Below are 12,077 nucleotides of genomic sequence, written 5' to 3' on the forward strand. Positions count from 1 at the left end.
TCGGAAAAAAAAGAAAAACGCTTCATAATTTTGCAGTTCATGGTAAGAATATCCATACAAAAACTTTTTCGACGACGTTGATCGATCAATAATATATACAAAGTTAAAAATCTTAAAAAAAAAAATAAAAACCAACATAGAATGGAAGGCTACCAAGAAAAATAAGAAAAACTAAGAAATAAAATTATGTTCTCAATGTTTTTAACGAATATTTGCATGTCCTTTCTCGATGTCAAAGTCAATGTCTGTCAATTCTAGATGGATCCTCCTTGTAGCTCACGAACCTCTTAAGCATAGTAATGCTGTTCTCAGCAACGCAAAGGACACCCTTGCCCTGATCCATGACACAGTAGTCGCATAGCTTTCGCCCTTCTTTGTAGCAACTAACTCAGCAAGCCTACTATGGTATCGCTTGCATTCCACCGCCATTCCACATGTCGTGCTAAAAACTAATGGCGTGAATGTGGCTTGCTCCACTTCTAAAATTCGGCCAGCATACTGGCGCTTCTTTTCCGTTTCATGTTGCCTGTAAATCTGGTTAAGATCCATACCCCTGTAAGAGTCTGCATTTGGGTGGCAAATTCTAACATCAAAGAAAGCCGACCTCTGTCTCTCCCAGAACCGCCTTGCCACAATATCGAGCCGCTCCCCTATTGAGCTCTTCTCCTGTGATGTCTTGTAAAACTGGTTCAGTTTCAACACCATTACTATTACTATTAACAACGCCATTATTATTATTATTATTATTATTATTATTATTATTACAATAGAAGCTTATTTTTACCAGTTTTCTTTGCGGTTCGAAACAGCCGGAAAAGAGAACTGATTCATTGGAAGCTTTTGAGCTAGATTTGGCAAGTTATCACGTAAATGAACCTGTAGCATAAGTTACATGTATTTCTTCGAATAGTTACGTTGAACACGCAAACGAAAAATTTGCAAAAAATTTTGCATTCGCAAACGAATTGGTACTGGTAAACAAATAGCTCACAGCTCATAACTTGTTTATGCATTAGGGCAAAACGGAGTGTATGTTATTTGGCACCGGCCCCATATTGATGGAAAAGCACTTAATTCTCCCTATTCTTGATTACTGTGATACTGTGTGGAGCTGCTGCGGGAGCGGTAACCCTGATAAGTTGGAGAAGTTGCAGAGGCGCGCAGCACGTATCGTTACGCGTCTGTGGAGCAGCGAAAAAGCGCTACATTTCTTAGGTTACGTAACTCTGGAGAAAAGGCGTGAAAGCCATGTACGCAATCTAGTTAAGAAATGTTTAGCAATCGCCGTCCACCACTTTATGTACTATTTTAATTGTATTGCCCAGAAGGACAAGGAGCAGTGATAAACTTAGACTCCCGTCTGTAAAATTAGAATGTACGAAAAAAGCCTTTTTTACCATGGCTCTGTAATTTTAAATCAGAATTCTTTTAATCAGATTTAGATTTTTAGTTTTTTACTTTATATGACATTTTATAGCTAGTTTTTATTTGTACTTAATTATCATTGTTATTTCCACTCAATTTAGTTTATTATATAGGGCCTCTATGGATAGCGCGCAGTTTTTATCTTGTACAAAAACTGAAGGAGTTACCCTATTGAAATAAATGTTTCTTATCTTATCTAACTTAGTTACCACGAAATGTTAATAAGCTTATTTTTGTCGCTTATTTAACCTGTTTGTAATAAATAACATATTGCATATTGTATATTGTTGCATATTTAGAAGAACGTAAATGCGTCGTGTTCTTAGCAAATATTTACAGTTTCTTTGCTCCAGCATCACTTTCAAGATTCTCGACAAGTTTCATGAAATTTCGAATTTCTCCTTTCCTTTCTGTCTCACGGTTAACGCTGTCGGCTTTTTAGACCTTTAAGTGAATCTCCGAATTTCTGACATGTGCTGTTCCTCAAGGAACCATTTTAGGACCTTTACTTTTTTGTTTTGTATCAATGACCTACTGAATTACTTGCAGTTTTCACAAACCAGACTCGGTGATGACCACACAGATGATACCAGCTCGAGGTTTGCTAATGCTAACGTTTACCGTGTAGATCATTGTCTTAATAAAATCAAAGTATACCCTGGGTTTTCAACCGACAAGCTTACCCTAAGCCTGACAAAAACTAAGTTTATGCTAATTGCATCTAGGCAGAAGTTATCGAATCTTTGAGAGAGTCCTTCTCTAACTATAAATGACATGGCTGTGGAGCAGGTAGCATCAGCTAAATCCCTTGGGGTCAACGAAACATCAACCAAACTTTAAATTTGGAATGTTATATGAACTGAAAATATCTGTAAAAGATTGCTTCCGCCATTGGTGCAATTAAGCGCATACGGCATTGAATCCCATTTCAGTATTTTAATCAATGTCCATAATAGCCTTGTTCAACCACACCTTCATTGTTGTCATACTGAGGTGAGAGAAACAGCAAAAAAGGCCTTTCTGATAAGCTTCAAAATCGCGCATCCCGCATTTTGATGTCTGCTAGTTATGACAGTAATTTGAATGATTTGTTCCAGGCACTAGGTGACGTATAATTAAAACCTTTCATGGGATGACACTAGAATATTTAAGATCATGTTTTGTTTTTCGCTATAATGTGAATTCTTATCATTTAAGGAATACTGAAAAAACACAAGTGTTTCCACAACTTGCACAAATTATCTAAAGAGAAGTTTCTCATACAGTGGAGCTCAGTTGTGGAACAGTTTACCCTAAGAATTAAGCCAAGCGACTTCCTGGAACGATTTTAAGACTAAATTGAGTCGTCACAATTTTAAGTGAGATTTTAAACACGACCTCCAAGAAAAACAGCCTTTGTTGTTTTAAATTTTTCTTTTATAAATGTAGTTAGGTAGGTAGATAGTAAGTTGATAATGATTAAACAGCTGATGGAAATACCGTGTATAAATAAAGTTATCCTATCCTATCCCTGTCACTTATATACCTGAGTACCCCCCCCCCCCCCGGCTCCATCTATTGCTTGATTACAATTTTCTCTAGCCAAAGAATTATCTTTTCATCTATTGTCTTTCAAATTAATATGAAACGTCACTAAGAAAATAAATTGATTCGCAATATAGTGTAGAAATATATAATGCTAAACCCTTTTTTGTGTACATCCACAATTTCTAATTACTTCTTAACTTGCAGACTATCTGAAGCAAGAATTATTTTCAGAGTGATCTTTATTTCAACTGAGCTCATTATATATGTACTGGCTGTATTTATTTTAGTGTTTAAAGTTGAACTTCTACTTACAATACCTTAATGTATATGTATGTACTGACTGTCACAGCTTTTAAGCTTAAAAGTATATGTACATTACCAACCAGACAGATCAAAAGATTGATGACAATAGTCAATAACCACAGTCACTCTGACATCCAATACATTAATTCCTCGCGTTATGAAAATGACTTCTCAAACTCATTAATAATTCATCAAGCCAAAACAAAGCAAATCACTACCGTGACCGTGGTTTGGATATGTGATCCTAATTACCATGACATTTTGCCAACTTTAGCCTTGAATTTCTCCAAGAATTATTGATCATTTGAGACGCCATATGAAACACTCGAAAGTGTGTTTCATCAGATATCCAAACACCTCGAAGTCGTTTAAAAAAACTCGGCTGCGCCTCGTTTTTTCAACCTACTTCTCAGTGTTTGGATATCTGATGAAACACGCTTTCTCGTGTTTGATATATGACATAATATATTGCTTTTAGCCGGTTCACTTGTAATAATAATAATAATAATAATAATAATAATAATAATAATAATAATAATAATAATAATAATGAAATAAGATGAATTAAGTTGGGTTAAGGCAGTCTGGTTTTAAACGAGTCGATAGAGTTAGCAGAAAAAGTTATCACAGAGAATTTTTTTCATTCAAAGATTGTCTTCGGAAAAAAAAAAACTTAAAAAAATAATCATTTGCCCTAGGGACAAGACGTTTAAAGTCATGGCTGCCCTGTGTTCTTAATTCCCGTGAAAACAAACATTTTAGTTTCTCTACCACATCTTTTCGAGACTTTGCATTCTCATAATGGCTATATAGCGGGGACTAAGGAGAGTCTATAAGTGTACGAAATAGAGCAAGGACTGGGGGGGGGGGGGGGGAAGGGAAGGAGAAGACAACGTAAGACCTTCTTTTCCGACTACTTGGCTGATTATGTTGGTCATATGTTGATTATGTTGATTATCTCCTGTAATCTGTTTGCAAAGCATAAATAACCACGGAAAATGTTGGTTGACCTCTACCATATACTGGAACTAAAAGAAGCTTCACACTTCGCTTGTGCAAAAACAATGAAGCGATGCATTACGATGCGTGGCCATGCGTGCTGCGATTCTCTCAGGAAGGCCTCAGAGCTTGGCCATTTTGCCAGTAGTTAAACAGTTTTAATTACTGTTCTCCGGCTGGTTCTATATCGAATAATTATAACCAACACAGCGCGTCGGTTACCATTTGATATTATTTAGTGGCTTACTTTGCTTTGTTTATCTCTCTCAGCTGGGTTTTGATGCCACTGAATGTTGGTCTGTTCGACGGTTCCTCATCCCAACATTGCTGCATTAGCTGCAAGTACTTTTGATTACATCCTTGACATTCTTTTGGTATATCTGGTCTGAACGGAGGGACAAGTTTCTTTCGTATCTTCACCACCACATCTAAAAAGAGGAAATGATGAGAGCAATAATGTGGCCATTAAGGGCAGACAACTATATTTTTGAAGGGGGGTTGGGGAAATATCAAAAGAAAAAAACAACGGCAATCAAAGCAAGTCAAATTAATGCAAAAAATTAAGTTGCGAAAAACATGTCATGAAAAGCAATCGCCCATTTCCTATCTAATCCCTCCAAACCCCTCCCCCCCCCCCCCCCCTCTTCTTGGAAACAGAACGTTACATAGCATTCCAAATGAACTACTGCGTATAGAAAGATTGAATAGTATTGAATACTGAAATACCTTTAGGCTCTACATGATAAAAAGGTTCGTCACGAGTAAGAATTTCATGAAGTATGATTCCGTAACTGTACACATCCCCTGACTGTGTTTTTGTGAACTGATTCCTCTCGTGGCCAACTGCTGGTAACAATTCCGGGGCAGTCCAAAGGAGATCTTGGAAAAAAAAAAACAACAACAACATCATTCCAAGAAGCCTAAACCAACTAACACAGTGAGGGAGCGCAGGAACTACAATAACACTAATAACGAAAACAGTAGCCTTGGCATTTTTTCAAGTTTCTTATCCTGATGTACTCCACCCTTTGTAAATCAAGAGCATAAAAGCTACGACATTGAAACTTGGAAGTCCACAAAAAGTGATGATGACGTCATATGTCATTTCTTCTCACAGCGAACTTGTAGCATACGCCTCATTATTTTTTTGTCACTTCTCCAAACCCTCAGAGCCCATGACAGCATTCAGATACGCAAGTGACGGGAAAGTGCGAAGGCCTTTTTGGGGTTTGAAATTAGAGAATGGGGGACCTCTTGTTCATAATTTAAGGCATAAATTAAGGTTTAAGGTAAAAAGTTCATAATTTCAAGGCAGTACTTCAATTGTAAATACTACAGAAATCTACAAGTAATTTATTTCAGTTTTAACAGCAGAGATAACAACTTAAATGTTGTATATGGAAATGAATGATTTGCAACGTGTAAATTACCTCTGTACTTTGCATATTCCCCAAGATCTTCCACTGTCTGACTCGCTTTGACTGAGGTTAATCCAAAGTCACACACTTTACAGACCCAACGACTGTCAATCACGCATTTAGATGACTTCAGGTTCCCATGAGCTGTGATTGGACTGTTATGCAGTGCTATCATGCCCTAAAGGATTTTTTTCACAAAGAGTATGTTAAAACTAAGAAAAACAACGACAGTTTGTTTTATTTTTAACGACATGTTCTGACAGCCCTTCAGTCATTTCATTTTAAATCGTAAACTACAAAGTTGAATTTATAATAAGTACATAGAAATGTTTATGAGAAAAACTGTAACAGGACAATTAAGGAATACTTGACAATGTGTGACTATAAAGGTAGTGTTAAAGTTGCATGGTACAATTATTGGTTTAACGTAGGTTGTTCCCACTGGATATGAATAGCTTCTTTTATCTTGAGCTCAAAATTTGTGGAAGCATGATTTAAAATTTTAAAACAATTAGACGAACATTAACTATGGCATTGTTTAGAATCTTGCAAGTGTTTGAATACATGAGAGACCCTATGAGTGGCTGGGTGGTTTCGGAAACGTAACAGGCATTACATCCCGCACATAAAAATTGGTATACAACAGATGAACACAAACGGAGCCCGCGTGGGATAAAGTCTTTCACGCCAAACATATTCCCAATCTTGAAGGATGAAAAGACTAAATTGATATTTAATAGAGTGTTTTCACCTGACGTCACAACGGCCATGTTGGTGTCCCAAAACAAAGAAATGGCAGCCATGTTGGTGTCCCAAACTAAACCCCTGGGAATTGAACTCTATTTTATGCAAATACTTTCTTTTGTTTCAGCCAGTAGTCACGTGAATGAAAACGCTCTATTAATGACAGTAACGCTTAATAAGGTGGCAAATCGTTTTCTGGATGATACTAGGAAAAGGGCCTATTGTGAGGTAGTTTAAAATAAAATGTGGGTGCAGTATTAGAGACGAGACCAATCAGGATCGCTTTGGGTCTTAGTAATGTAATGACTGACAAACCTCTCAAATAAATGGGTGGCTTTCATGAAGATATTAGTGAACTTATGAAAATCCTTAAAATGAATTTTTTTCCCACCCATTTAATTAATATGGTTATCAACCCGTCACATGTCTTTAAAAATCAAAACTTTTGTAGTTTTTCTGAAACTTTTAACTTGCCTGCTGCTATCCTGACCTCATAACATCTGAATATGTCAATTTAAGAGATTGGACTGAGCGCGAGTTTGATGTCTTACTTGATCCGTGAGCTTCCCGGTTTCAATATTTGGTTTTAACATGCGTTCAACACTTTGTAGAACCAAATGTTGGGGCATTTGAAGAGGTTGTCCAACATTGTTGAAAGCGGAAAAAATGTTGAAAGCTTGTTGAAAGGGTGTTGAATCAAATTTAAATCGGTTTAAACGTTCATTCAACATCCGTACAATATTTCCTTTGTTCTCGAAAATGTTGAATGGCGGTCAATCCGTTTGAACACTCCATTCAACATTTGTCCAACACCTGCCCAACATCCGGTTAACTTTTGTTTAACGAATGTTGGTTAAATGTTCAAACCGTTTAAACGAGCCTTAACCTTGAGTATACATACCAACTTAAAATTCTGTCATGTTAAAAGAGGAAAGAAGGCGATGGTTGTACGTCCGTCGCTAACTATTTGTTGTGTTACAATAGCCTTTAGATTGCGAAAGGACCAGGCGAATGTTATGAGTTTAGCATGTTTATCGTCCGTGCCCATGAGACCTGTGATCTTCTCTGAGTAGCCCGAATTTAAGAAGAGTTTTGACTCCTGATACAAAGGTATTTTCCGCGGCTTAAGAATATTCGAGAAAAGCAGTAGCAAGCAAGGGCTATTAGAATTCAAAAAGAAAATTGTGGTTGAAGTTGGTGTTTCTCAGACCATCCTTTAACGCACAGAACGTAATTGCACTAACAAAACGATACACCATCCTAAGTCCTTATTCGTAAACAATGCGTTTCCACTTGCAGATTCAACATCTATCTTCCTAGTACAGTTGTTTTTACCCAAAATTTGAAAACAGTTTATGAATCAGAACAATCAATAACTAAAGAACTGAGTGGCAGGCTTCATAAATTCCACTATACAATAAAAGAGCAAGCTTGTGCGTTAACTCTGAAATTTTAATTAAAGCCCAATTCATCTCCACGTAGCAGTTTAAGTTTATTTCTTGGCATTCTAATCTAACGTATCATTGTTAACATTATTTATACAGTTTCTTTTTTGTTTCTGTAATTATCCACGTCATTTGCAATCTTTATATATGTTATCCATTCGTATTTGAATTTGTAATTGTATCTGGTATAGAATTTTTATCGCGAATCTGTATTTTGATGTTTAACTTCATTAATAAAAGTTTTTAAAACTTTTATTAATTAATCTTTACGTTTTTCTCACCATATTACTAGATCGCTGGTTACGTATAAAGTTTGTTATCGTGAAGATGTATCCGTCGTCAGACCGTGGGTGGCTGATAATTATATGCAGGTGACCACAAAAAAAGAGGCCAATCGTACGTGAATAAAGCTTGGAATAGTCCGCTCTGCATAGGGTGTGGGAGGAAGAGGGAGTTCTGAGACAGGACTATTAAGCTTGGAAAGCCCTTACCTTAACGATATCGTTGGCAAATGAAATCCTGAAAAGCCAATCAAGTTTAATCTCGTCGTTGGCCAACAGATCCTTAAATGAAGCCAAACAGAACGCACCTCTTAGCCACAAAATAACATTTTAAAGAAACAGTTATATTTTAGGAAGAGTCGTTTTAAAATGGATTACAATGTAATGTACATGACTCACTACGAAATCAAATTATACAATCTTAATATCTTACCTGAAGGGTCCCTCTGGTGCAGAATAAGGACACAAAACACACATTTGGAGATTCAGTACACATTCCAATCAATTGATTAAGATTTTGATGGGATAAGTCGCGGACCTAAATAGAGGAACAAATGAACTTCAAATTTAAAGATAAGCTACAAAAGGCGCATTGTGATAGAAAATGTAATCAGTAAGAGGCACCCAGGAAAACCTGTTAGTACGAAAGATTTATTTACTCTAAATTAACCTTTAACCAACTTTTGCTGTGCAATCGATTCTCTTGCACTCTTATTTTTTTGGCTTAGAATAGAAAATACTTCCACACACATTGATGAGTTTTATACAACTTTTAATGTACCTGTTTCATCTCTACGAATACTTCTCTTGTTAACTCTATGTTGTTTCTTCTTAATCGCTTCAACGCCACCAATTCACCCTGAAAAAGACCATGGAAATCTTGAGTAAGTTAAGTTCTTCTTCACTTTGTTTCAAAATTCCAACATTGGGGATGTCATCACGTGACCCTTCTTGAATTTTAGCGTCCGCCATGTTGGGGGACCATTTGTCGGTGTTCGGACGTGTTTACTATTTAAGGGCGGGCAGCAAAAGCAATTTTAAAGTAATAATTATGTCGCCATTTTTGTACGTCAATTTACAAAGTTTTCTCGTCAGTTGCACTCATTGTAAATCAATAAAAAGCGTTTTTGTTTTGTTTTAAAATTTATATATTCAGTCGATTTCTAAAGTACAAGGAATTTCTTGGAGTTTTCGGCCTTATGGGTGAACATAGATAAGATTACATATAAATTGCTGTGGTGTACATATTTTTCATAAATCGGTCCCAATCGTCTCTTACGAGGAAATAAATCACCGGCCCACAAATTTAGCGAGTGTTTGGTTTTATCAGCAAATTAAAGTTGATAACTAAAGGCAATTTGGTCACCGTAAAGAGATTTGAGAGCTGACGTTTCGAGCATTTGCCATTCGTCAGAGCAAATCAACACTAATTATAAAAGTAATATACAGTCGAACCTCCCTTTGCGACCACCTCTCGTAAGCGACCACCTCTCATTAGCGACCACTTTTCCAAAATACCAAAAGTTTTCAAGTCAAATCACTACAGATGGAACCTCTCGTAGGCGACCACCTCTCGTAAGCGACCACTTTTGGAGATGATTGTTTAAAATTTTCAATTGTTTTTAACCTCCCGTGGGCGACCACTTGACACACAATCTGCTGTATCTCCCACGGACGGAAATTGCAAAATGCCTTGCTGTAAAATATTGGCCCAATTACAGCGGACGCCGTATTAAAATCTCACAGCCGGAGCTACGGGAAGTGTCTCCCGAAAAATAGCTTAGCATTGAAACAATTGAAAACATACACATGCACTATAGTGTACACTGAAATAAACTTCAACCAGGTTGAATCCCTTGTAGGAAAGTAACTCTCTTATCTTGTAAATAGCATGCATGTACATGCATGGCCGATGATGACTCTCTCAAGCCGTTGTACAAGTATTACTCAACAAAAACTTGGGTCGATAAAGGACGTCAACTGGATTATGTGACAAACAAACGCGAAAGTTGTAGATGTTTTATGCTTAAAATTTAACATTGCAAAATGCTGTTTACTGTTTGCTCCTAAATCAGACAGTCTAAAAAAATATTAGTTTGGGTTTCGACAAGCACTGGCAAAAGGGTTTGGTCTCCGTCCGTCTCCGCAATTACCATATGTAAATTACCCGAAACTTAGACCCCTCGTGGTCTGACCTCTGGTAAGCGACCACCTCCCGTAAGCGACCACATATCCTTGACATTATGGGTGGTCGCTTACAGGAGGTTTGACTGTATAAATATAATAGGAACCTTTCCAGAATCCTTTGCACCTAAAAAATCACAAATGTAAAACAACTTTGTAAATTGGAAGTCAAGGAGGATACCACACAACACGAGAATAACCAAATTGATTGTAGGGCTACCAGTAGGGCAAAGGGCTTATTCATTTGGGCCAATATTTCAACTAGAACAACCACTCTTCTTCAGGGCCAGAGTTACAACTTGTAATCTTGGCCCTGAAGAAGACTAGTTGTACTAGTTGAAATATTGGCCCAAATTGTCGTAGTGTCAGCTCTACAATCAGTTTAGTTTCTTTGCACGTAAAGAGACGTCTGGCAGGTGCATTTCTACTACAAGAGATCTGGCAACGGAACGTATTCAGAACAGTTCATTTGTGCGTCGTGTGGTTCCCTGCGTTCAAATGTTTTGTAATGGGAATAACACTTACCACACACATCAACTTTAGTGTGATGATGTCATCAGTCACGTGACTACACTCAAAACTCATTGCGAAAACAGAAATCCATCAATATATATTGAAATGGCCATTATAACTCTTGCAGCAACGTTGGTAACAAGTAGGTAACAAACTAGGAACGGAGAAACCTTGTTACCTAAGTTGCTGGAAGAGTTATCGGCGAAATCAATTTTTTTTAGTTGGAAATTAAATACGAGATTCTTAGGGAGAGTCGCTCTTAAGTGGGCACATTTCACAAAAGTTGTTGTGCAGGAGATGGAAAAACCAGAGTACCAGGAGAAAAACTTCTCGGAGCAAGGACGAGAACCAACAACAAATTCAACCCTTACATGACGCGAGTCAGGGAATCCTTGTTCCATGCCACCATATATGTTTTGCCGGGCAATGTCATATGGTCTGTTTGATTCTGTTAATCTTTGCTCGATTTTTTTGTTTGTTGTCGTTGTTGTTCCTTACCTTGTATCGCCCAACATTTGATAGATTAGCGTTAATTTCACTTCCCGATCCTATATGACTGATGAACGATCCAGGGCCAGTTCTCACCTGAAACGTGAAGATTATATTTATTAAAATACCTTTGGATAAGGAAAGGTAAGAAACCTTACTATATCCCGGGGGAGTTATACGGGGCTCAGGGCCAATACAGAATTTTTTCCAATTTGAATGGGCAGTTTGAATTTCGTAATGCCATTCGTATTAACCGATCATAGGATGTAAATGACAGTTATTACACTGAACAAACTTTTCTATAAGATACTTTCAGATTAAAGTTTACAAGTCACAACGTTAAAGACTTCGGTTGCAGGTTTTTTTTCCTTGCACATTTAGGAGTGACAAAACTAAGGTTGACCATACTCGTTACCCTTTTGTGTTGCTCACTAGTTAGCCTAAGCAAACCATTCATATAAGCTTGTGTGTCCTCATTTATACGCTTTCAGGCTACATCGCTGACGTGGGACCACGGTAAAAGGCACCAAGTTTATTATGGTCTCACGACGGTTTCCTTAATGAGCAATTCGTTTGACTTTTTTTTTTGCAGATAGTACAATAATGGCATCAAACAAACGCTTAAATCCATCTACCATATTCTTACTAATTTTCGCGCGTACTTAATTTCGCGAAAATTTGGGAGCCAAATTTCAGTTTGTGTTTGCAGAAAAAATAGCGCAAAAGCGTACTAAATTTCGCAATTTTGA

At 37.2% G+C, this 12,077-nt stretch overlaps 3 protein-coding genes across 3 annotated transcripts in view; 1 reads left to right on the top strand and 2 right to left on the bottom strand.

The window, feature by feature from the left end:
- LOC146477062 (uncharacterized) overlaps positions 1–12,077 on the bottom strand; it is a 450,556-nt gene that overhangs the window by 365,242 nt on the left and 73,237 nt on the right. The window lies entirely within an intron of this gene.
- Positions 1–12,077, bottom strand: part of LOC146477073 (atrial natriuretic peptide receptor 1-like) — a 69,639-nt gene that overhangs the window by 23,998 nt on the left and 33,564 nt on the right. Inside the window, exons 7-13 of the mRNA XM_085114090.1 lie at positions 11,338–11,424; positions 8,924–9,001; positions 8,576–8,680; positions 8,353–8,424; positions 5,685–5,850; positions 4,981–5,133; positions 4,502–4,682 (exon numbers count right to left, since the gene is read on the bottom strand). Coding sequence (XP_084970216.1) covers positions 4,502–4,682; positions 4,981–5,133; positions 5,685–5,850; positions 8,353–8,424; positions 8,576–8,680; positions 8,924–9,001; positions 11,338–11,424 — 842 coding nt within the window. The remainder of the gene's footprint in view (positions 1–4,501; positions 4,683–4,980; positions 5,134–5,684; positions 5,851–8,352; positions 8,425–8,575; positions 8,681–8,923; positions 9,002–11,337; positions 11,425–12,077) is intronic.
- LOC146477074 (uncharacterized) overlaps positions 1–12,077 on the top strand; it is a 28,260-nt gene that overhangs the window by 2,648 nt on the left and 13,535 nt on the right. The gene's annotated exons all lie outside the window — the stretch shown is intronic.

This window comes from Pavona decussata, unplaced genomic scaffold (genome assembly GCF_977016875.1).
Source record: "Pavona decussata unplaced genomic scaffold, jaPavDecu1.1 SCAFFOLD_72, whole genome shotgun sequence".
NCBI lineage: Eukaryota > Metazoa > Cnidaria > Anthozoa > Scleractinia > Agariciidae > Pavona > Pavona decussata.